This window comes from Symphodus melops (assembly GCF_947650265.1).
Source record: "Symphodus melops genome assembly, chromosome: 18".
Lineage (NCBI taxonomy): Eukaryota > Metazoa > Chordata > Actinopteri > Labriformes > Labridae > Symphodus > Symphodus melops.
The window spans coordinates 18,050,019-18,075,973 of record NC_136708.1 but is presented as its reverse complement, the minus strand read 5'-3'; the positions used below and the strand labels follow the sequence as shown (position 1 = coordinate 18,075,973).

The 25,955-nt window shown below is 41.2% G+C and overlaps 1 protein-coding gene across 8 annotated transcripts in view; it reads right to left on the bottom strand.

Annotated features, from left to right (window-relative positions):
• Positions 1–25,955, bottom strand: part of LOC306839969 (RNA-binding motif, single-stranded-interacting protein 3) — a gene marked incomplete at its 3' end in the record, with an annotated part of 278,776 nt that overhangs the window by 153,164 nt on the left and 99,657 nt on the right. For 7 of the 8 annotated variants that reach the window (XM_079368934.1, XM_079368937.1, XM_079368936.1 and 4 more), the window contains one exon: positions 12,364–12,521. In XM_079368934.1, coding sequence (XP_079225060.1) covers positions 12,364–12,521 — 158 coding nt within the window. The remainder of the gene's footprint in view (positions 1–12,363; positions 12,522–25,955) is intronic. The other variant, XM_079368940.1, reaches the window with a different exon arrangement.

Sequence of the window (25,955 nt, the reverse complement as noted above, 5' to 3'; positions counted from 1 at the left end):
CACAATCCAAATTTACTATCTGCTCTGTGCAGAAAATATCATCCAGGCTAGATAAGTGCATGTGTTTATTTTAGAAGGTGTACTGTTAAACCATTGTCCTTGTCAGATGCACAGCACAGAATTCAGAAATGTTATACATAGCATTTATGTCAAGATAGAGTCAGCTGCTTTTTCCAAAAAAAAAAGAAAGTAAAATAGACTAGTAAAAAAATGCTACTCAATCATCAGCCTCCATATATGTGTGGTGGTGACTATGTCTGCAGAAACCCTGATACGGTGAGGTGAAATGCAATGTGAAAAGTATTCATATATTATTATTAATTGCTGATATCCATTCAATGTTGTTGTTTAAAGAACCTGTTCGGAGATTTTAGCTGGTGATGAAACATAATGAAATGAATACCAAGGCCTCTATTTGACCCAGAAAAGCAAATAACAGCAACATATAGAGGAACCTAATGATTTCAATAGTTAATAATAATAACACTTACGCCCTGCTGCAGTGTAGGCGTCAGACAAGGAGATTAATAGTAAGCTTTAAATCTTTCCAAATGTTCATGTGAATTTGATGTTAGAAATCTAAATTAAAGACGGTTAAGATTAAAGTCAGAAAACATTACTTGCACATGCAAAGGACAAGATTAGCAAAAACATCACAATTATCCCGTATTGTCCACAGGGGCCAACAAAACTGACACAACTGTTTGAGCATACATTGAGCCACTAGTTGTAGTGAAAGAAGGAGATGCCTGCTGAAAAATTTAATGGAATCCCAGAATAAGGTTGGTGTTGGTCTGTTTTTTTTTTTTTTTAGTCAGTTTAAGGATTTGCACACGTACTGAAATTCTATTCTGTAATATTCTTGCAGACTTATACTTGAGGTAACCTGCAATTTCATAGGCTGTATGTATTTTCTTAAAGTCTTTGATACCAAAGCAGGAGACAGGTGTCACCATGTAGACACACAAAAGAGGACAGAGCAGAGGAAAGGAGATGGAAAAGAAACACGACTTCTTTATTCTTTCATGTCAAAGATAAAAAAAACAAACAAATAAAAAAATCCGGAGTAACAGGATCTGAGAGAGAGCAAAATAGGATGGGGGATAAAAAAAAAATGAAAATTTTCAGACAAACAGCACAAACAAACACAATAGAGTGAGTAAGACACAGAGAGGGGAAGAGTTGAGAGGTGTTTTTATTTTGCCTTTTGTAAATGCATGGATGTTTGTGTGAGTAAGTGCATGTGCCTGCCTTGTCACTGAGAATCAGCAGGAGTCATCGCGCTGAACAAAAGCAGTGTGTGGCGGCTGCCCTTTACTGTCGTCCCCTGTTATATAGTAGCTTACATCCCACATCGCACATCTCACACAGATCAGCCTCCTGAACACCAGGCAGCTTTTTGGATAGAAACATGATGAAGAGGATGTTGTAATAAAGTGTTGTTTCTACATTCTTCTGCTGAATAAGTAGCCTACATAGGATAATTGCTGCAGTTGCATTGTAAACAGATCTGAGGAAAACTGCCCTTTTTCTATCATACACCTGTCATGCACCATGCATGGAATAGTCTTCAAAAAGAGCCATAATTAGAAACATTCATTAACATCAATAGTTCTGTCTTCATACTGTCTCAGCGTACAAGCACTAGAGGAGAATCGATATATTGATGGGAGTATGTCTGACTCTACTATATGCTAGGGGGCGATATGCCCCTTTAAGCTAGTCACTGTGGGACCCTTCTCTGTTTGACATAGCTAACAAGTAAACAGCAAATGGAAAAGTGGTTGTATGTTGGACAGCATTGCAGCTCTGTATATTTTGTTCAAAGTTTACGTTTCATCTGCGATGCACGCTAGCGAATTCCATCTAATTTATGAAGATATCCCTCGGCAGCATCAACACGACTTCTGCTACGCTAGGTACTCATGCTGTTGGAACTTAAGGTCAAAACTGGCACACGAATGGTGGTACATCCAGAGTGCTGCGTCCAGCTCCAAAAAAACATTCCCAACTGGATTATCGATGTGTCATCGTCCAACTTTCAAAAACATGTCTTAGTATTATTGTAATTGTGTACATGAATTTTAAAAGGTATTTTGGACAAATTTAGGAGCATCATTTGAAAGGTCACTGTGTATTTCACAGTTTTTAACTTGCATTGACTTTCCCATTTTGGGTTCTTAACAGTATATATATTTTTTAAGTTTTCAGTTTAATTCAGGGAAATAAAAAACAGCATAACTTAAATAACTTGTTTCCATCATTAACTGAAATGTGGGTCAGTGTTTCATCTGCTTTATATTCATTTGAAAATGTTTGAATCTCCAGCTGTTGTGTTTTTGTTGTAACCATGTCAAACATTGAGGGGAAAGTCTATCTGTCCATAGAGATGATGTAAATAGAAAAACAAAGGCTACCAAGTATAGATTTTTTTTAAATGTTAAATGAGAAAAAGACCAGTAGGTAAACTAAAAAGGATGGACACAGGAATGGTGCAAAAATTAAAAAAAAAATAGAAAGAAATCGAAGACAGAGCCAGAGAGAGAGTCTACCTTTTACCCTCTCACCTTTTATCTTAAACACAATGGATCACGGTAATGAATCAAAGCTATGGGATGCGTTACTTGTTTAGTGAAGTGTACTTTTTTCTTTTTTTTATCTTGACATCAGTGATTTATTTAAGTAGTCCATACCTTCAGAAGTAGACCATATGTTTGCTTCAGGATAATGGTGCTTAAATTACAAAAGCATTACGGTATAAATATCAAAACACATTGTTGGCAAGAAGCAGCAGCAATAAATCAAAAAGCCTTGACAAATTGGATAATTTCTTTTTTGGCTTAAGCTCTCAATGTTTTTCTTGGCACACTATCATCATGTTTTTTAGGTGCTGGGATTCCCCCGTGTTTTGTTGGTGGGTTTGCGGTAAACTGGCAAAGGCTTACTTTCAAACCTCTAACTCTCTAAATGTGGTGAACATCTTGGAACAGAAGGAAAAAAAACAGCTGCAAGTGCTTTTTTCCTTTTCTTTTTCTTATTCCCTCTATTTCAATAGCTAGCATTACAATGAGGCTAAAACACACTGAGAGGCACACACGAATATGCATGGAGGTTGGAAAGCCATTAATTTCCAATAGATTAGAATGGCCACAGTACCTTGGCCAATGTGTCTTTGCACCCGGCTGTTCAAATTGGCCGTGGTCAAACCCTCTGTGGTCATTAGTTGTCATCAGCTATTCTGATTTCAATTTCTCTTTATTTCCCTGCTGATGTGATTACCTCCAATGAACATTCATTTCACCTGGCAAGTGTGAAATGGATGACAAGTTGATTAGAACCATTCAAACTTTCCCACCTCCCTACTTAATAGAAAAGGATTACTACCGCTAGCAGCAACGCGGCCGCCGGGCTCCACTCAGGCAATTTCTAAAGGAAAAGAAGGTGATTTAAAAGTTTGAGTAACTGTTCGGAATACATTGTTGGAGAGATATATTTAAAACATCTTTGCATTTAGGGATTTTCAATAAAAGACTGTTTTAAAATTCACATAACCATGGAGCCTCCATCAGGTAAATTGTTCCAGCAATTTAGTCACTATGGATGAGACTTGATCAGTCTGCAAAGTGTGGTCCATGTGTTACCTTGTGAATGTATTCCCCTTCTGTCCTGCTGTTAAGCTATCTCATGAATTTCAATTGCTTGCTCTTTTTTTATTATCATTTAATCAATACAAAACTCAAAGATTTACCAAAGTTGTACTTTAGAAGACAAATGGAATGAATCCACCAAACTTACTCTGCAGCAATATTTCGTTGAAATTCACATTCACACACAGGTGGTGTGCGTACTGCCTTCTGTATAATATTAGAAAGTAACAACCATGAAGATACATTTGGAATCCTTGTTTATCTTTTAGGTTTGGCAGATTTGGAAATAAAATGAACATGAAGAATCTTAAAGACAAACGATGGCAATGTATGTACAGTATGAAACTTGAGACAGAATCTCTGCTTCAGAGTAGTGAGTCATCAACGAAGTGTGCACTTCACAATAACAGGATTGCAGGCCATTGCTGAAACTCTGGTATGAAGTCAGGAGGGCTTTTAAAGAAAATGAATCTCAGTGTGCTCTCAAAGGTCGTCCACCCGTTTCTAAATGCATCATTGGGAAGAGACGCCAGCACAAGCAGAGCAGCTCAAGGTCTATTTGTAATTTTACCAAGTTGCGAGCATCGGTGCAATATGACTTTTAACTCATTTAGATGGGATTCGGATAAGTTCCAGCTTGATGTTGAAAAATGTGATTATGGTTCACTGTATATCATCAACAAATACCATTGCATTTTGTTTATTGGTTTTATAGAATAAAAAAGCTGACAAGCAGATTATGTTTTTGGTGAAGTTGTCTGTCAGCAGGATTTAAAAAAAAAAAAAGGGACAAACTTTCAGGAAACTTTGTGGAAGGATGTTGGACAAACCAAGGATGAACTGATTATAATTTGGGCTTCATCCAGTCTCTTTAAAACAAGCTATAAATGCAGATATGACTCACAAAGAAGTCAAACATTTTCATGGTGACCTCTACTTTTTTTAAAATTTTGTCTCCGAGAACGAGCTACCCTGTAAAAGCTCTTTCGATCCATCAACGTGTTCTCTGTATATACAGTATGGCCACAGTAATAATGTGTCAACTGCTTTTTTTTAAAAATGTATGATCAGTAGTACAGTATATGCATGTAAAGTATATTAAGAGACACATTTGCATTTTAGAAGGACATAGCAAAAGTACAGCTTCTTTGGATGACAAAGTGCAGCTCAGCACAACTATTGTGCAAATTATAAATAGGTTGCAGAGATTTCCGAAACATAGAAAACAGGACTGGAGGCTCAGAAGGAGGTCCAGTTGATTTATGTTTTTGTTTAATATTGGTTTTCTTATAGCCTAAGTAAGATTTGCTTAAAATAAGATGTTACAAAAATGATTGATGGTTTTTGCTTCTGAATAAACATTTGGTGAAAGGCAATTATCAGCCCAGGCACAAGGATATTGAATTCATGAAGGATATTCAGGTCAAGAAAGTTGAGAGGAAAATTCACTCGATGCAGGAAAGATGTTTGCTGTAAAAATGCAGTGCCCTAAAAGTCTGTAAAACTAAGTCTGGGAAAGTGAACTATTGACTGTGTGTGTGTGTGTGTGTGTGTGTGTGTGTGTGTGTGTGTGTGTGTGTGTGTTAATCAAGCTTGTATAAAGAAAAGAATAAGTCAAGAGAAGCATTAAGTGGGTGTTTTAAGTGCAGCTAAATAGTTTGTCTCTTTCTAGAGACAGAAACACCCAAGTCTTCTTCGAGCCCTGCAGAGTGGCCCCTGTTTGTTTGGGATTGTCCAACCTGTCAAACCCACACGCCATGCAACGCTGTCTGATACGCACAAATGAACACATCTCATCTGGGATGCTGCTGCTGCTTGTGCTTTCTAGATACTTCGTCAAAAGAATGGGAAAGTCAGGAGAGGGACGAGTCCAGTGATCTAAGGTTTTGTCCCTCACGTCAATCAGTCGTAAAACAGACTCGGCTGCTGCTTCTGTTTTAGCTTTGATTGTCCCCAGCAGTTTGGCTGGAAGAAGATAAAATGCATGGTTGGGGAAAGCACAATACAGTGTTTCATAGAGCAGCGTGGCACACCAATGGTTACCCTCTAAATGCTGAGATGAATTAAGCCAATACCCCCTTCAAAGTTCTTGTGCATTTTGGTGAATCTAAGTACGAAAGTATAAACAAGAGTGAAGAATTATTGTCAGAGCATTAACTGTTAACAGAGTCAGCTCCAGTGAAAAAGTGGAAGAGAAGCTTTTTCCAGCCTCTAAATAGGCAAACTGTCTACGTGTCATGTATACAGTAATGGGGGGATAAATAATTCAAAAAACTAGCCGGAGGCCAAATCAGCTCCTCTGTTCACCCTCGCTGTAAAATCAATGTTTGGGGAGGAAAAAGGCGGAGCATTTTAGACAGTTTGGCCCCAGCCAGTGGAATGTCATCGGCCCTTCTCCATGTTTCTCACATGGAGAAATGAAAGAGAGAGAGAGAGCAATAGAGGATAAAAGGGAGAAGAGAAGACTAGAGAGTGAAACAGAAAAGGGGGATAGAAAGAGAGCAAGAAAGGCTGTCACACACAGAGAAAGTCGCTGTGGAGGGTTGTGGTTCCAGGAATAGCAGATGCTTCTCCTCAGCGTGAAGCTGTAGCTGTAGGAGTAGTTTAGTTTGGGCATTCCTGTGGCTGTCTCAGTACTTTGCAGAGGTTAAGCACCACTATCTGTTTCTGCTCCGAGTGACGCATTACTTGACTCGGCATGGTTGACTTGAAGAGGGTGTGTTAGGGTTTAGAGGGAGGAGACGACGGTTTCAAAGAAGATTTTAGAAAGACAGGTAGAGAGAGATAAGAAAAAAAAAACATGAAAAGGAAACTTATAGCAAGGATTACAACTCAACCGACACTGGGTTTTTGATACAGTACATGCATCATAAAAAGTTCTTACAGCTGGACACCCCTCATTAGTGTGAGTGTGCGACTGACCTCTCATCTGGAGTGTCTGTTTGTGATTGAGAGTACGTGTGTGTTTATGTGTGCACCCACCAGGATTGATCATCCACCTGTGCTGCGGACTGAGGAGGCTTGATTGGCGCACAGCTTCAAGGAAAGAATTAACTAATCAGAGGAGAGCATCAGCCAATTCTCCCCTTCAACATTTTGGCCAGCCATCAGTCTGGGCACAGCTTCGTTGGGATCATCTCACCACCGAGCCTGTCTTTGTTAGTGTTTGTTTTTCAGAGAACTCATCATAAGGCATGAGGCAGTCGTTTGTCTGCAGGTAATAGTCACGGTTTAGAATCACACGGACAGGAAATGATTTGTTTTACACACACTAGGTTTTCTTTTGTTTTTTTGATTTTATCATGTAAAAGTAACCGACCTTGACTCTCCCTTCTGTTTTACTTTGTTATTGATTTAAAGAGCACTCGTTGGTCCATTTCAGTTTGCCTCACACTGATGTTTTACTCAAATTAGCTTATTTTGTAATAATTTAATGGAATTTCAAAAATATCTGGTTTCATGTCACTTTGCTTTTCCCCTGTTGCCTGGGTCAAAGCAAAATATGTTTAAAAAAAATAGTTCAGTTAACATTACAGTCATAGAAACATTTTCAAACCACTCTGACTGTGTGTTCAAAGCACAGAGCAGCGCTGGGTTCAACATCCTCTGCATAAATCTATCTCTCATTCACTTTCCTGTCTCTATCCACAGTCCTGTCCTCTAAATAAAAGTATCAATAGCCCAAAGAATTATCTTTTAAAAAAGCTATAAAATAATGTGCACTGAAATGGAAATTTTATAACTAAAGGAATACTAAAAAAAAAAGAAAACGATTGGTTTACAAAGATTGGTTACTTTTATGGGCAATAAAGCTCCAATGAAGAGTCCTTGACTGATTATGAAATAGACTGAAATTTACACTAGTGCTCCAATGTGACCATCAAAAGACTTATAATTTCTTCAAAGTGATTTTAAATACAAGGTACATGAAAAACAAAGTGAATTACATAATGCAGCCAACACAGCCTGTATTTACATTTTCAATGGTAAAGATTGACAGCGAGTGATATGTTTGCTGTTTAAAGACAGCAGGATGGTGGTTGTGTTATGCACTCTATCGATGAGGGCTATCGTCCTCCATGCAGGGCACTCAAGTTTGACTCCGATCTAATCTGCATTTCTGTTTTCCAAACATCATCCTCCACTCTCTTATTCCTGACTCTATCCAATGTCCTACCAATAAAGAATTAAAAGACCAAAATATAGCTAAATTAAAACAACAGCAGGACAAGATGTTTTGTTTAAAAAAAAACAAAAAAAAAACAAAAAACTGCTGTACAGGAAAAAGGCAACAAAAGGTGGGAGGTACCACTTCTTCACAAGGATTGCCAAAATCAATACAAATGGAAAGTTCTTCACAGAATCTTGAACTGATGTTTTGATCTCAAAATATAATGGTAAATTCCTTCTACTTACTGGCTCACATGTGGAACTCAGACAAGTTTGTAAAAGCAACAAAGGACAGATGCTACTTGGCAATCTATCTGTCTGGCTCTAGTGTGGTGTGGTTAATGTATAGTGGTGGGAGTGATGATAGGGAGTACACGGCTGGACTTTGCTTACACATCTCCCTTCTGTCAGTTTTCTGAATCAGAGCCACGGGACAGGCTGGCACAGACAGCCAGTCAGCTAATGTCAACACTGCACCTCAGAGAGTCATTAGGGATAATGTGGCACTGCTGAGTGCCCAGACCACTGCTCCATAAAACAGGTGGTCCCAGGGTCACCCCTTTCTTCTCCTCCCATCAGCCCCTCTACTTAGCATACCTTATGTCTCTCTCCCTCTTCTCATTCTCCAGCTCCCCCTTTGCTATTCCCTCAGCACATACAGGAAAGGTTATTTGGACAATTGGTGGTGATTAGCTCTTGATTTGGCTCATTCCATTCGTTTGATCATGCCGTGGCACAGAGGCAAAAGCCAGTGGTGACTGAGGGCACAGCTGTGGCTGGTCCACGACTGAAATACGGGGTGGGGAGAACCAAAGGAAAAGAGAGGAAAAGGAGCAAGCACATGAGAAGAAATAGAGTTGAAGGAAGAAGAGGAGGAGCTACAAGCAGGGGGCTTTAGGTACCTCTTGGGGCTTTTGCTTTCAAGGCTGTATGAGTTATGGATTTGGGCTGCTGGCAAAAAATGTGAACTGATTTGTCCCTGTTATTCCAGGTGTGGGCCCTTGTAAAGAAAAAAAAAAGAAACCCCTCTCAATTTACTATTAAACCCTTTATCCAACAACCTGTTTCCATCCTCTCAATGCCTCTCCTGGGTGGTGGATTGCAAAGAAGAAAAACGTGGGTTCTACATAATAGCGAGCTGTTAAATTTGCGTATAAAGTCAGTCTTTAAGTGTTTGAGGTTTGTTTTGAATGAGCTAGCTGCACTTATCTTTGAGTTGGATGGGGTTGGTATTGGGCTTAGGGTTGGCCCAATGCCTCCAACTGGCTGGTACGGCCAAGAAATTTTTCCCAGAGAACCGGCTGTTCTCCCCGTCCCGCCATTCCTTCATCCGTCCAATCATACAGGCAGCAAGGCAAGCAGGAAGGCTTCTCACTCTCTGGGTGTTTAGCCAACAAATCCCTTCCCACTCCTTTGGCCTCTTCTCTACGCCCATATATCAGTCTGACGGCTGCAGAGAACCCCGACAACCAACCATCTGAATAAAACAGAGATTAAGCACCCACCCGAATCCATTTAATTACTCATTCAACAGCTCGCGGCATGTAACTCCAACCGCTGTGAGAACTTTGGCGTACTTTGGACTTTACTTTTGCTCCCAGTGACCACAGGGAGTTGACAGGTCACAAAGAAATCTTGGCCCTTAGTATTTAAAATGATTGCATATTAAGTTGTTGAATGGATGTTTGGGTTCTGGAATTCAAGGCTTGGTTACCTGGGTTTGGACTCCTCTAAACCTGAAAACCTAGACACCTTTAAATAAAATAGAAATAACCTCTACATATGGTCAACATTGAAGAGCCAGTATTACTTAGAGGAAAAACAAAAAGCCATAACATCCTGCTGCTAATGAGATCAGCTTGTACATTCTTATGCAAGACATGGCTTCCTTTTGCTACTTACCCTATGTTGCAACACTTTTGGGAAAATAGGGGGTAGGAATGAACCTTTTTTAATAAGCAATCCGTTAATTATACAATAGGGAAACAGTATATAATTACTGCTTTTCATTGGTGAACACATTTAAGGGCTAGTTTGGGTGAAGAAATGTAAAGTTCTGATTTGTTGTACTTAAAGAGAAACTATGAACTTTGGTTAGTTTGAGAGGCCTTGACAAAGGGTGCTGAAAATGTGACAGAATCTTGGCAACAGAATACAAAAGTTCACGTGGACAAGGTCATAACCACAATGGACGGCATTTATTTTTTTGGCATCTCCCAGGCGGCGTGCAACAGCCTGCAATCAAGCAGCTACAATATGGCCGGCGGTCAAGAATGCATCGCTTTGGCCATGGCATGTTTGCTTTTGAGATAGTGGTGAACCAGGGCTGCAAGAGCTGCTTTTCAATGTGTGTGACCAAACAAACCCAGGCCAACAAATCAGCTCTGATTTGTCTCTCTGCCAGCACTTGCATGGATCTGTGCAGGAGTGTGTGCATGCAAACACTCAGGCTCATTCTACTGGTGAGTAGGAATCACTAAGCCAGCATCAATGACATCGCAGTTCTATATTATATAATGATATGAAATGTAACATTATGTGAGGATTTATGTTGAACACAGCTCCATAAGGGGGATTTGATGAGGCTCAGAGCCAGGAAAGGCGGCATTGGGTGCTTGAGGGGGACTAAGCATCTGGGGGGAAACCTGAGGGGAACCCGGGGTGCTGCAGACTGCAGAACAGCCACATGACCTTTTCTAGAATGCTGCCACCCGCCTGACACTGAAACACGGTCTGGCTAATTAAAGTTTCAGTGGCATTGGATTTTTACTGGCACAGCACACCTCGGGCAACCTTGGGGGCAGTTAGGCAGGCGATACACACCGAGGGAAGGATGGGATAGGAGCTGTGGATGCAGTTGAACAAGAGGACAGACGTTAGAGGACGGCGAGGCAGATCCAAGCGATAGCAGACAAAGTCAAAAGCTTTGCATAGCACACGGTGGAAAAGCTATGTATTAGAATGCAAATTTAAAGTCAAAAGCATGCGCAACGCTTGGGATGTTTTACATAAGCTCTGACATGATTCGCCCTTCCAAATAAGTATGCTCCAAATATTCAACATCATATGGAATTAGAAATGAAATTGAAACTGTCCGACTCTCTACAACTGGGTGCATGTAGCAGCTAAGCAAGAGATATGCAATGTCAAAACGCTGAGTGCTTTTCCAAATCTTATCCGGGCCGCCTCTCAGGCTAATGGAATTTTGATGGGTCAGTATCAAGAATAAATCTGTGACTTCTGACACGGCTACTGGGAGCATTACCAAATATACTGGACAGCATGTTCCCATCTCCAAAGCATCATTGAATAATTGGCTACGTTTGACCGGGACATTTCTGGAAAAGTGGCCAAGAAAAGGTTATGCAACCAGACAGACTCGCTCATGGCCTGTATTTCACAATCTGCTGGCCCTGTCTCCATTAATGATCTTGACCCCCTTTTCACCATTTTAGAAGTGAAAGGGCCTAATGGAGCTGAACAAAGCTGCTTGTGTGTGTCCGTGTGAGTGAGTGTGTGTGTGTGTGTGTGTGTGTGTGTGTGAGAGAGACAAGACGACACAGAGTGAGAGAAAGCCCCTGTGACTGTTTGTTACAGCTTGATGAGGTCTTGGTCTGTGATTCCTGAGGGAGGTGGTCCAATCTAAGCTTTATTAGGCCGTATTGAGCTGTGTGCAGGCAGGTGTGTGTGCGTGTTTTCTCTATCAAGAAAATTTGGCAGGGCTTTATGAGAACCTTTGTGTGTGTCCCTAAAATACACTCAGTTGGTAGCAGTTTAATGAGGTGTGCAAGGTATTGTGCATAGAAGGTTTTTTTTTTTTCCCAGCCTGTAATTTTCTCCTCAGAGGTGAACTTTTGAGTTTGATCAGTTTGGCATTTAAAGCTTTAATATTTCTTTCTTGTATATGTTACATGAACAGTCTACCAAGATGACAGCTGCAGGGGTCTAATTATGTCTAAGTATTTAGCAGACTCTTTCTTATAAGATTCAACAATATTTATTACATGTATACACAGATGCATAATCCTTGAATATTTCCAAACATACATTGGTCTTTCTATCTCTTCTGTGTAAAACATCTCCCATACACAATACGTCTCATGTGTCTTCAGCCTTTCATCCTTTACCACAGTCAGTGACTGAAATATGATCGCGTTGACTTATTTGGAGCGCGAGGCAGCACATGAGAGTTTTCCCTCCCCATGAAAAGTCTTAATCATACTCAACTTGAGATATTGTTTCCATTAAATGCTTTTAAAGATGACAGTTTTGAATTAGTGGCTCTACATTCTCAGAATGGATTTCACTTCTCAGCCATAATGACGAATATAAACTCCCAGCAGAGAAAGAATGGAAAAATGACTTGTTTTTAAGAGCTGACATCAGTATGAAGTGATTGATATGGAAACATCAAGTTTCCACATTCAATAAATTGAAGTAGATGATATTTATTCAGGCTATAGTTACATCAGTTGGGCCTCATAGTGTTACATATATGTGTTACAGGGGGTGTTTGTGTTTTACAGGAATTGTTGACAGTACTCACGGTTGGCAGAGTTTGATGAGGTCCTGGTCGGTGGTCCCAGGTGGCAGGCCTCGGATATACAGGTTGGTCTTACTCAGCTGCTCAGCCCCTCCCTGGCTGCAGCTGTTGGTGCTCGGGCTGGGAGGAGCCATGGGGTGAGGGGGAGGAGCATAGGGCTGCTGGGAGAAGAAGAGGGGAGAGAGGAAAGACTTAACACAAAACAGTTCCAAGACAGCGGATGATTAAGTCAGAAAACACTTCAAGGTTCGGCTTGAAAGGCATGTGAGGGAACATTTGCGAGACAGCAGGTGAAAGTTTAAGAAAGAGTCAAAAGAATACATTTCTCTAAAATACAGCAGCTTCGACAAGTTCAGAGTCACTGCAATTATGAGGGGAGACTTTTTTTTTTTTTAAAGAAGAGAGACTGAGATCAAGGTCACAAAGAGTTGAAAACACTCAACTTGAAAGCAAAATGAATGATTAAAAGTGAAAGAAATCAAAGATGTAGCCTCAGTCAAGAGACAAGATCTTCTTTATGAAGAGAACAAAGGTGACAAAGAAGTCAGAAAAGCTCTGTTGTCACATTCAGAACGAATTATATAGAGCAATGAATTGCAAATGGAGTTCTTTGTCATTCTTTTTCCCCCTCTAGATCTGGGAAGTCAGAAGTGCACACTTTTCAACTTTTTATTTTAAGTAAACATGTCAGCAAGGGGTCTCACTAAAATTAGAGTCCACAAGACTTCCAGCAGCTTCTAACAGCTTTAAATGATGCCAACTTTCTGCTTACGATTCATACCCTCAAAACCAATCTCAATACAGTGTAAAACAATTTACACCTCACAGGGTGTCACATCTCCACGCAGTAATCCTCCACAGCCTGCTGCAGAAACATCTCAGTATGGGCGTCCTTTTTCAGTTTAATCTCGCTCTTCCAAGATGTATTCAAAATGTGTTAGGTATGTGATACCCTCTTTTCCTTTTTTTTTTTTTTTTATCTCTCTACCCCTCCCCTGCTTGCTCACGTGTCTGTTGTGCTGTTAGGATAGATTTATGATACAGGAGTCAGGGCCCCCTGCTCACAGCCCATTTAGATCTCTATTGCAGGGACACTGCGCATATAGTGACAGAGCGGGAGAACCGGGCCCTTTGGGCATGAGTGGAGAGAGAGGGAGAGAGAGAGAGAGAGAGAGAGAGAGAGCAAGCACACTGCTATAAAGTAAGTGAGCGATGGATGAAACAGAAATGAAAAAAAAAATGGCCAAGGAGAGAAGTGACATGACTAAATACCGGCATCAGCTCCAGTTAACCGTTTTAACCCTTTATCCTCCCGAGAGTCAGCAACAGGACTTCATACTCTGGTGTAAAAAAAACCCGCCAAAAAACATGCACTCTTCAACACTCACATACTGTACAGTGTGCACACGTTCAAAATCAGCCCCCCAATACGCCGCACACGTTAGCAGCGGCCGCCGAAGCATGGCTGATTTGATGCGCTATTTTAAGCGTGTGGGCCATGCCAGCGTGTTGCCGCTCTCTCGCCAGACAAAGAGCCGGGGTCCCCGGAGCGTGAAGAGGGAGGCACGTCCATCAATGGACGGCCAATTACCACGCTGAGCTAAGTGGAACTGATGGGCAGCCGCTTGCTGTGCTGAGCGCACACACACACACACACACACACACACACGGATACTGTACATTTTTTACATTTTTGTGTACACAGGCCCAAATGCCATGTGACGGCAGAAACAACTTTTTCAGAAGCAGTAACTACAGTCAATGAACCATTGTCAAACCTGAAGTGTCATGTTATTTCAGACCAGTCTCAGGTCCTGAAGGGTCTATGTTAAGTGCTTATGGGAACTGGCAAAGTTGACAACTGATCTTCTCTTCTGTTAATAATTAAAGCTTCCATAAGTGACTTTGGCACAATCACGTCCTGCTTTGTTTAACAGTCAAAAATGGATTTATTTTAAGTGATTGTGGAGGGCTGTTTGTTCAGCATGCAGTTAAATGCTATGTCTGACAGCTACCCTGTGGCATTAACACTTGTGCTGATGCTCTTGCTTGCGTCCGTCGATCATATAGTGGCCTCTGTATTCATTTCAGACTTTTCCATAACCAATTAAAAATTCCCCACAGGAGCTTTACTTTTGCATAATGTGCAGATTTTTAAAGGATCAAAACTAGAGGGAAGAGATATTTTACTTGTCCTTTTCTCGACTTTGGCAGTCTAAACAAATAAAGGCATGACATTTTTTTCAAAATATGACGCTGAAGTCTCAAATGGCCGTTTTTGTAATTGAAGTCTACAACTCTCCGAAGTGGATAAAGACACAGACACCAATTTCCCCTGTCTTCCAGCCCATTGTGCCTCGTCCTGTTTTGGTAGTCTTGGTTGCACATGCCAGAGTGAAAAGTAGCAGAACTGGCCTCCAATCGCTCACGTTTTCATGTCATGGTCCAAGTGTGGAAGAATTTAATCTCCTGAGTGCTCCATGGGAGTTACTTTCTCCCACACAAAGTCACTGGAATGTGCACAGCTGCAGTTCAAAGCTCGACTTTGGGACTTTCACCTTGCGCCCCCTACCCCTCCCTTTTCCTCCCCAAACATCGGGCCTTGTTCCCCTTAAGTCCGTCGTAGCTTACATTATAAACAAAGCATTTACTAAACTGTGTGTCACTTACAAAGCAGCACAAACAGGCGACACTGCACAGAGTTGCTGTCAGCGCTGAAGGTTAATTGAAAGCCTCTCTTTTTAGCTTTCCTTCTTTGTTTTAGCCCCTCAGTAATACACACAACCCTCCTCCTACCACTCCTCCCTGGGCTCTGTACTTTGGCTTGCATCCTGGGCTTTGGAATTCATGTGTCCCGCCCTATTGATTTGCTTTCATTTTTTAAGGTCAGAAGCTGAAATCTTACACAATGAGGCATGGAGGGTCAAAACCAGCCCATTACTTACAATGCTGGATGAGAAGTCAGGGAGCAAAGTTATCCAAGGGGCAAGAAAAAAAAGGAAAAAAAAATAAAAAAAGGCCACAAGAATCCCCAAGGAGGAAGAACGGAATGGGTGCTTAAGGTCCCAGAGGAGTGGCAATGGTGTGGTGGATGATGGGATGGGGTTAGTGGGTTTAAATGTAGGATTCTTGAGGGCTTATGGATGTGATGGTGGGGTTTTTTTCTATTCGTGGCAAGATGTAAAAAATAGTTTTTTTTATTCCAGTAGCCTAGGAGTGCAAATGATAGACAAAATAGAGGAGGGCCTCCAAAAGAGTAAATGGAAGAAAAAAAAAGGGGGGGGGGTTGGGTTTTTTTGCAGGGGGGGAAATGTACCCTTTGCTTTTCAGATCTGATTAAAGGGCTGCAGGTTGAGCTGGTGCAAACTCTGCTCAAATTGCTAATTGCTGGTGTGATGACTAGGATAACAATGTTTTCCAGAATAACATACTGTACAGCTCGAAGTAAGAACAACACAAGCACGGATCTAGACAGGATGTAACAACACGAGTAAGTGCCAACAAAAAGATTGAATACAGGTGCTGTGTATGAGCATTTTATCGATCATCATCAAGAACATCCACAGCATCGTCTTCACTATGAATACTCTAATCAACATCAACCTTCTCAATATCATCATCATCATGAGAATCATTACTCGGATCAATTTCACTGAGTGGCTCACTCTTTAGGGAATAGCTTGGTGTAAAACTTAAGGCAGCAAAACTTTAGAATTTTCATTAAATTAAATTCAATAGTTTAACAAGGCCAAGTTCTAAAAAAGGATGGTGATGTTTCTTACACTGTAATAAAGAAGTTAGTCGCAATGCTTTTCATGCAAACTATCAAAATCTTGCAAAGAATGACCTTTGAGTGTTTGTCTTTCCCGCTGTGTGATAGGCTGTTCCATCTGTACTGAGTACAAACTCACCAGCCTTCATCATCCTTTTTTTTGAAGCACCGCCTGACAGTACACTTGTACAAACGAGGGCCTAAAAACATGCAGGAAGATGTGATTACAACCCACAAGCACATATTTCCAACCCAAAATGTTTCCTCTTTTTAGCGGTAAATCAAATTCTCTCTTGACTTCCTCTGGTTGCCCTACAGGAGGTTAATAACCGAGCTTGTTTTTTTTTTGTTTTTTTTTTGACTTCCCGGACGTTTCTGTGACTGCTGTTTATCCTCAGCCTGTCAGCCTGTAAGATCCGGCTTCTCAAATATATAATAAATACAAATCCTTGTGTGTCAGAATGATGGGGATTGAATATAACACTTGACAAAGGGTCTTTTAGCTGGAGAGGAAACAGGGCTGGAACAGTGAGGGAAAGGGAGGGACAGACAAAGGAAGAAAGAGCGAGTTAAATAAAAAAAAATAAAAAAACAGAAGAGAGTGTGGGGGAGTAGCTGGTTATGACACTTCAAAAACCTCCAGGTGGTAAATGAGAAAAAAACCTCAATTCTACCTCCTCTCTACCCAGCTGTGACATGCCGCTACAGAGGCTTACCGGGGATTTCAATTTGCTGCACTGTATTTTAGACGGGCAGAATGGTTTACACAGGCCCAATTTACAGAGACAGCCGTGAGTGTGTGTGTGTGTGTGTGTGTGTGTGTGTGTGTGAGAGAGAGAGAGAGAGAGTGGGGGTTGACATGTTTATGAGGATATTAAGTGACAATGATAAATGTTGCGTACGTTACATAGGCTGAGGGCACACAGCGCTGATCAGTATATTCATGCACCCACACAACGACAACACTGTTTTATCATCACAGACCAAAGCTAGCTCTCTCTCTCTCTCTCTCTCTCTCTCTCTCTCTCTCACTGAGAGTAACATGTCGACCTGCACCTCCGGAGCGTAATGTTACTCACATGTTCCGGCACTGTATAGAATATCCTTACACTGTATGAAATCTTAATGCATCCGGTATATGTGCTTCAGCTCACTCACGCTGCACACTGCATGCTTTGAAAGCCAACAGATCTTTGGAGGTTGACATGGAAACCAGTTTCAGAGGGCATCAATTCCCTAATCTCTGATAGGGAAGCAGATACAGTGAAGTTTTTTCGGCTGGATTGTGCAATAAGACATTGTAAATATGACTAGAGGGTGACTTTATGACACCGATATGTCTTCACTGGACAAACTAATAATAATAGGATTTCTTAATCATCCCCAGTATTGTGGTTTTGCATAATGTGTTCTATAAAAAGACATTTCCTATGGGCACGATATTTAATTTAATCAAACATCCCAAAATCAATACCTGACTTAAGGCTAATATCCTATATAGTCTTTTTACCAAATTATCTGATATGCACTTGTTCCAATTAAAGGTAACAACCCCCCAAAATTCTGCTTTGTTTTGTTTGCAGGTATGTGAAAACACATTTTTGGACACTAAACTGTTTTTTTCTCTAGTACTGACATTTTGAAGATAGATGTTTTTCATCAATGAACTCTTAAACCTCCAGTTGATAGAATCCAATCTGTAAATGCATACTGGAGGTAAAGCATGTCTACTGATAACACAGAGATACCATTTCTTGACCTTGAAAGAAGAATCTCAGCGTCGCAGGCAGTACGCCTCTACAGTAACATTCAAAATGTTTTGTTTTTTTAACATTGCAACTTTGCACTTGGAATGTGTGTTACCTTTTCTTTCCTCGTTGAAGATATCTTCTGATAAGATTTCCCTGCTTGTACGAAAACTAGCAAAAGGCACTATGTGTGTGCACGATGTGTACCAAACAGAGGAGGGCAGCTGTAGCAGTAATTGGACTGAAAGCAGGGCTATGGCTTCCCTGCCTCTCTCCCTTCCTCCCTGCACTCTGCAGGGCAGGGCTGCGACTGGAGGAGAGGCGGCTGTGCACTACTGTGGTAATTGGCCCTGATTTATAGGAGGCCAGAGCAGTCACCGAGAGCTAGCTCAACACTGGCAAGAGGCCAGACAAGGCCATGCTGTCAATATCAGTAAACCAACCCCAACCCAGCCCAAACCTCCCACGGCCAGGACGCCACCACCCGAGATCAGCTGTCACTGTGCAGGAGAGGAGCCTGTGAGTGTGTGTTTGAGTTCAATAAGTCACTGGCACACATATGCAGAGGAAAAAGCTGCCACAAGAAATGACAAGCAGTCTCTTTAAATTGAAGAAAAAAGCCTCTCAGCTCATCCTCCATTAATTCATGCTGGCAAAGTCTGTGCAAAGACTCTTAAAGACAAGCACAGTCCCAGAGGCATCCCTTTCCAAACTGCCAGGACCAACAGCTACCTCGGCGGTCGGCTGCATTCACAGCAGCAGCTAAGCACAAAGAAGAACACAAATCCCCCATCCATCCTGGATAGCTGCTTCCAAACCTTTAGCCCTTAAACATGTGTTTTGAGAACCGCCGCTGCATCCTAATGCTGGAGGGGGGGGAAAAAAAGAGAGAGAGAGGGAGGGACACTAAAACACAGAAGGGAGAGAGAGCTTTTGAGTGTCCTCTTTTTGCCTCTGGTTTTCACGCCTCGCTCTCTTTTCTCTCTTTGTCTCCGCCTGTCGAAGGAAACTCATAGCCAGAGGAGTGAATAGCAAATCATCCCCAACTCACCTGGGAGAGCGGCGCTGCTGATTCTACAGCCAAAATGAATCCTAATAGGGAAGTGGGAGCGCTCTTTGTATGGAGAAAGAGCATAGAGGGGAAAATAGATGTTGTTACAGGTCTAAAGGACATAAAAAAAAAAAAACAGGAAGAAAGAAAAAGAAAAAAAGAAGAAATAAGAGAAACAGCCCAATGAGAAACGGATTAAAGTACAGGAGTTCTAAATGTTTCTTTCAGGCTTTTATTCGACTGTGGGCCTTCTTCTACAGTTAAAACAAAACGCCATGGGATCTGGGATGCTAGTTAACCAACACTGCTGTGGACAATGATGCAGGCGGGGCTAATTGTACACACGCTGATTGGTCCATCTTCAGTATTTCTCAAAGAGATGATTGACGGAGCTCTCGCGCTCTTCCCGTTTCTCATCTTTTTTTTTTCTCGCTTGCCTTTCATGTCTTTACAACCTAAATCTCTTACTTCCTTTCTTCTATCTGCCTCATCCTCTTTTTGCCTCTTTCCCACCCACTGGCTCCTCTTTTCCCTCTCGCTTTCTCTCCAGGGCAGATAACAGCCGGATGCTGTCTTCCATGTCAGGACCCTTGTGTCTGGATACAGAGCCCCAGAGGTAAAATAGAGGCCATATCTTTCTTTTTCCACATGGGGGGAGAGATAGGATGCATACATTTTATCTGACAGAGAGGACGAGCGCCATGGAGGTAAACAAGGCGAGCTTTATGTAGCATCCCTGTTCGAAAACAAAGAGTCGTCTGTTCAAACGAGGAGCGGTTGACATTAAAGTAAAGAAAGTCGAGCATAATGTCGAGAAAAACTGTGTCATGTCGGTAATACATCACTTCACTTTAAGACACCAATAAGACCACCAACCTGTCTAAAAAATGCATATTTAAAAGGGATTCTTAGCCATTGTAATTCAGGCATTACCAAGCTGCCTCTTCTCGGCCAAACCGCTTAAAATTAACTTCAAGTACTTTTACTTTGAAGCTCGGGAAGCTCTCGTTGAGGTCTCCCTTCAACTCACATTCCTGTTTAGTTTCTACAAAGTGGGTGGGAGCTTAAAGAAACACACGTCATGCTGAAAGATACAACACATTACATTTACAGTACGGGCCGGTCACACACAAAAATCTACATAAGCACACGATAAACGTGTAGGTCTAAACCGCTCCTCTGCCGAATGTAAACCTGGTTCTTTGCTGACATGAACAGTCACTGGTGTTTAAGTGACATAACCAAGGCCGAGGGCTGTTTGTAGAGAGCGATTATGACTGTTTGGCTGCAAAGAGGTGACCACCGCAGAGGGATCCGAGGGGGAAAAAAAAAAAAGTAGAGAGTGAGCAAACGGTGGGCAGAGCCAAAGTGAAACTCAATGGACATAAATATTTGGGCTGATTTGTCATCATTATGGCCAGCTGGGTCTGTTTGCAACTAACCGGTGTGGGAGTGGAGACATGCAGGGCGAATAGAGCGAAGAAGTGAGACGACAGAGACGCGACAGAGGGGAGTGGAGAGTGCGGAAAAGAGAGAAAATGACGACATACTACTAAATACTCAACTTTGGCCTCCGACTGAACCTGAGACGGTTTCCACTGTGGCTAACTGATTGACTGATACTCGAGGGCACTGCTCCATGGACTAATCAGTTAGAGATTATTTCCAGGTCAGTGATTTGACCAAACCAACTAACCTCAAATCAAACAATTCATGCTTTAGTCTACCGAATACGTCAAATAGGAAAAACACCAGACTGTGTGACAGATCAGATTTGGATGTTAAATAAAAACCATTGACTGTTTTTTTGTTTTTTTTTCTTCAGGACAGTTCATCAAATTGCTTTATTAGCCCCCATGAGTCTCATGTTTTCCACTTAAGACCAACGTCAGGGTTCAGGGTTCATGACAACAAGATAAGTTTCTCTCAGAGTCTTCTCAACAGATGATGTTTCGATCAACTTTTAGGAAGCAGTTTGAGAAATGTTTTTAGGAGGAATAAAAAATAACACTGTATCAGCAAAACTTTATCTGAACCTTTCCCAATTGCGAACCACACATTTGCTCTCTTAGACTGCTGGGGCAGCTTATTTGAGCGTTACTTGTGACTTACATCGATGACAAATGGCAACTGTGAGGGGTAGAAGGGAGCTCTGGAGGCCGAGGACCGAGGTATGAGGTTTCATTTCTGTGTAAAACAACACCAGATATATGAAATCAAGAGTGCCTTCCCTGCTGGCACCCTCCCCTCTGCGTCTAATTGGTCACATTCCTCAGGAGTCAGTTATGTGTTTCGCAGGAAGCGTAAGCACAAACAGAGGACTGTGGACGATGTGGGGAGGGAGCAGAGAGTGGGGTTAGCTCTTTTCCAGTCACACACACACACATGGGCTGGCACCCTTCACTGCAAATGTGGGAGAGACTCTGGATAACACACACACACACACACACACACACACACACACACATATCTGTGAGTCTCTTAGATCTACTCACGGCGATTTCTAAAGGACTGACTAGATAGCTGACCGTCTGACAGCTTTCAAGAGTTATGGCTGCAGCGTGGAGAATGCCAGCGGAGGGACAGATTGATAGAGAGGAAGCTAGAGCTATCCCAGAAGGCCATTTGTTACTCTGCTCTCCAGACAAACAAATTTATGTCTCCTCTTTCAGAAGGTCAACTGTGCCCAAATTCATAAATACGGCTGTAATTGGTGCAGGAGCCGCTAAAGAGGCTCACCAACAGCCTCATGCATGAGTTACTGCCTGACACTGACCTCACTGTGTTTATGACGGCGTGCCCACAGCCGTATGTTCAAGGTGCCGTACGTAATGTTTGCTGTTAACCTTAAAATAGTCTGGACAAATGTAGGCTAGGGTTATAGGGTTAACACAGACAGAGTTATCTTTTGAGCTACGGTATGTTCATGTTTCATCAACGTCTAACTAAGCTGAGGACAAACCATGAAGCAGACTAGAAGATTCACCATCGATGCAATCAATTTATAAAATAAGACACGCCATACTGCTGGTCAGGAAAAGAAAACGTCTGATTTAACATGCCCAATCCGTATCAAAGAGACGAGTTCAGATCAGGACAGCAGAGGCAGAAAGGCAATAATCAAAGCAAGTCTCATATCAAAGTGGAAACATCTCATACGGTAACATTTACGGAAACAAATCTGACCAAAAACATGGGGACATCTTTTTACTCAAGGACTTTTTTCGACAACATAATGCGAACCACTGATTCGTGAATTTAATTGTTTGTAATTATCGACAAATCAAAAGTCTTAGACCCTGGAGATGTGGCTCTCCTCTTGGTTTGTCATTGCAGCCTGCTGGATCAGTAATAAGCTGCTGCCTCATATTAAGACTCGGAGGCCACACAAACATCCGTAAAAAACATGTTCAATAAAGTGAGCGGTGTGCTCAGATGTTCACGAGGGATGGGCATTTCAAGACAAATAACTGATCCAAAATCCTGCAGTGATTCCAAGACAATTTGAATCCATGCATGTATAAATAGTCGCTCGTTCTCTCTTTGCGAAATCAACCCGTGTACAGTACATCGCAGAGCACTGCGGGTGGTGGCATCAGAACACAACTGTACAGAGATGAGAAGATAAAATGCACACAAATGCAGATCTGTTGATGTCGAGCTATGCAGAGGACAGAACACACATCCTGTCTCCTTTGAATATTCATCTTCTTTCACATGCAAAGTAGTTGCACTGGGTCTGGAATGTCACTTTTGGCCCCAAAGGAATACACTCAGTGGAGCGCCGCTGACAATCGGCAGACTAAACACTGGCACTAAACGCCAGTTGCTGTTGTGGCAGGAAGGCTTGAGACAACCATAACAAATCAGCTCGGGGAGGAGAGAAAACGAGCGCTTTGTGGTAGTTTATAGGTTATTTTATGGTGTACATCTGAAAAATATATCCAGGGACTCACACAGGGATTCTAATAAAACAGGCCGAGTTCCTTCTTTACTCGTGTCGGAGAGATCAGGTGCACAAGGAAGAATGGGTGGATGCTGATGTTTAAACCCTTAAGAATGTAAGATTTGTATCAGCGTCTATCTGGCCCATATTCTTCTCCATTATTGCTCAAACGCTTCCACTTTAGACACATAATTTAAATGAGAGAGCATCTCAGGTTTCAATTTATTTGTCGACACGAGGACTGAAAAAAAAAAGAATAGAAAAGAAGAAGCAGTTTTGTGTGAGAAACAGACCTGCTTTGAAACGGTACATTATCCAGCCCCTCTCTAATTGCGAGGCGAGCAGTAAATGAGGTTTTGATGGATGTGAACTTCTGGATGAGTTAGAGAAAAGGTCGCGCAGCAGCAGGCAATCAAACCAACAAGAAATTTGTTTTAAACACGAGGAGGGAAGGAAAAGAGCAGGAGGAACATTGCGTGAATATTGTATCCAAATATTTGCACGGCAAATGTTCCCCTTCTTAGTGAAAATATTAAGCTTCATCAAGACACGAGGACACAATCTTGATTGGACGTTAGGTAACAGAAAATAAAAATTATATCAGTATAAAAAAGTCTAAGATACCGCTCTGTTTTCATGTAAAGAGACTGAGTAAGTTTGCATTAATGGGGCTGACGAGAAATTGGATCAAACCAAAGGAATAACACAAACTTTTTACTGTAACTTTACATGAAGTTGTACTGTAACATTACATGAAGTTGTACTGTCACTTTACATGAAGTTTTACTGTCACTTTACATGAAGTTTTACTGTCACTTTACATGAAGTTGTACTGTCACTTTACATGAAGTTTTACTGTCACTTTACATGAAGTTTTACTGTCACTTTACATGAAGTTTTACTGTCACTTTACATGAAGTTGTACTGTAACTTTACATTAAGTTGTACTGTCACTTTACATGAAGTTTTACTGTCACTTTACATGAAGTTTTACTGTCACTTTACATGAAGTTTTACTGTCACTTTACATGAAGTTGTACTGTCACTTTACATGAAGTTTTACTGTCACTTTACATGAAGTTTTACTGTCACTTTACATGAAGTTGTACTGTAACTTTACATGAAGTTGTACTGTCACTTTACATGAAGTTGTACTGTCACTTTACATGAAGTTGTACTGTCACTTTACATGAAGTTTTACTGTCACTTTACATGAAGTTTTACTGTCACTTTACATTAAGTTGTACTGTCACTTTACATGAAGTTTTACTGTCACTTTACATGAAGTTGTACTGTCACTTTACATGAAGTTGTACTGTCACTTTACATGAAGTTTTACTGTCACTTTACATGAAGTTTTACTGTCACTTTACATTAAGTTGTACTGTCACTTTACATGAAGTTGTACTGTCACTTTACATGAAGTTGTACTGTCACTTTACATGAAGTTGTACTGTCACTTTACATGAAGTTGTACTGTCACTTTACATGAAGTTTTACTGTCACTTTACATGAAGTTGTACTGTCACTTTACATGAAGTTGTACTGTCACTTTACATGAAGTTTTACTGTCACTTTACATGAAGTTTTACTGTCACTTTACATTAAGTTGTACTGTCACTTTACATGAAGTTGTACTGTCACTTTACATGAAGTTGTACTGTCACTTTACATGAAGTTGTACTGTCACTTTACATGAAGTTGTACTGTCACTTTACATGAAGTTTTACTGTCACTTTACATGAAGTTTTACTGTCACTTTACATGAAGTTGTACTGTCACTTTACATGAAGTTTTACTGTCACTTTACATGAAGTTTTACTGTCACTTTACATGAAGTTTTACTGTCACTTTACATGAAGTTTTACTGTCACTTTACATGGACATTTTGGATAATTTTAGGTAAAATTGGAGTAATTCAGGGCGGCTGTGGGGTAAAAAACAGTCCTAGAGAAAGAGGCATTGTGACATCAAGGTGAAGTTTGAACATATTCAACACATAGCTCACACTTTAAATGAAAAAATCACGTTTTTTTTTTTTACATCAGTGGCTCAGGTTTGTTTCTGTGATCCCATTCAAAGTGGAATATACCTCAACTTCTGTGTAGTAAATCCCGTTGCTTCCTCCAAACAGAGGCTCTGCTGACTCTTTCTTTTAATGTTAAACCCACGATTGAAAAGTACTGAATACCCCAATTCAGAAAATCCAAGCAATCCAATTAGCCATGTGTGGAACCTTGACCTCACCAGACATACATCCTGGAGGCTGAGATTGTCCGCAAATCTGACGTGGAAGGCTTTCTGCTTCACACCATGAATCTTTGATCTACGTGACCAAACAAATTGAATTCCATCCGGTATGTGAAGAATTCAAAGAGGAGGTGGTCTGAGGACTACATGGTGCCATGGCAACGAAAAAATGGGACAATGCTTTTGTATTAATGACTTAGTTTGACAGTAGTTTGAAGTGTTGCATCTTTTTCAATTTGTAATATTCAAGAATGTGGGCCTTTGATGGATAGGACACCTTCAGAGAGATAGGAAATGAGGGAAAGAGATTGTTGAACCAAAGTTGAACCAGTGACCAGCACGTCCTGGATTTTGTTATTTATGAGGAATCTTCTCTTGGAACTAGTGCCCCCCTCTTACTATAAATGTATGTATCTGTAAAACTGTGTAAAGTTACCACTGGTGTTTTGGCTTTTAAAGAAAACTGTCCAGTGAAACACAACAAGGACCCCAGACTGCACCTACATTAATTTATTCTAGAGATACTAACCCCCCCCCCCCCCCCCCCCCCCCCCCCCCTTTGTGACTCATCTTTCAGAGTCTCCTTCTTCTGATTTGGCACTTGGCTCACCGCTGATTAATTCTTTCCTACCTGCAGGCATTTATTCCTTCAGTCACTTTGTTGTGGCCCTGGATGAGATCTAATTTGTCACAACATTATTTGCTGCAGGTTTTTACTTTGAAGTGGGCTGATAGTGTACTTCAGGCACTGACTCATCATCTTTACTGAACAAGTACACTTTGTCAAAGCAGTAAATCACACTCTAGCAAACACGTCGCCATTTTAGT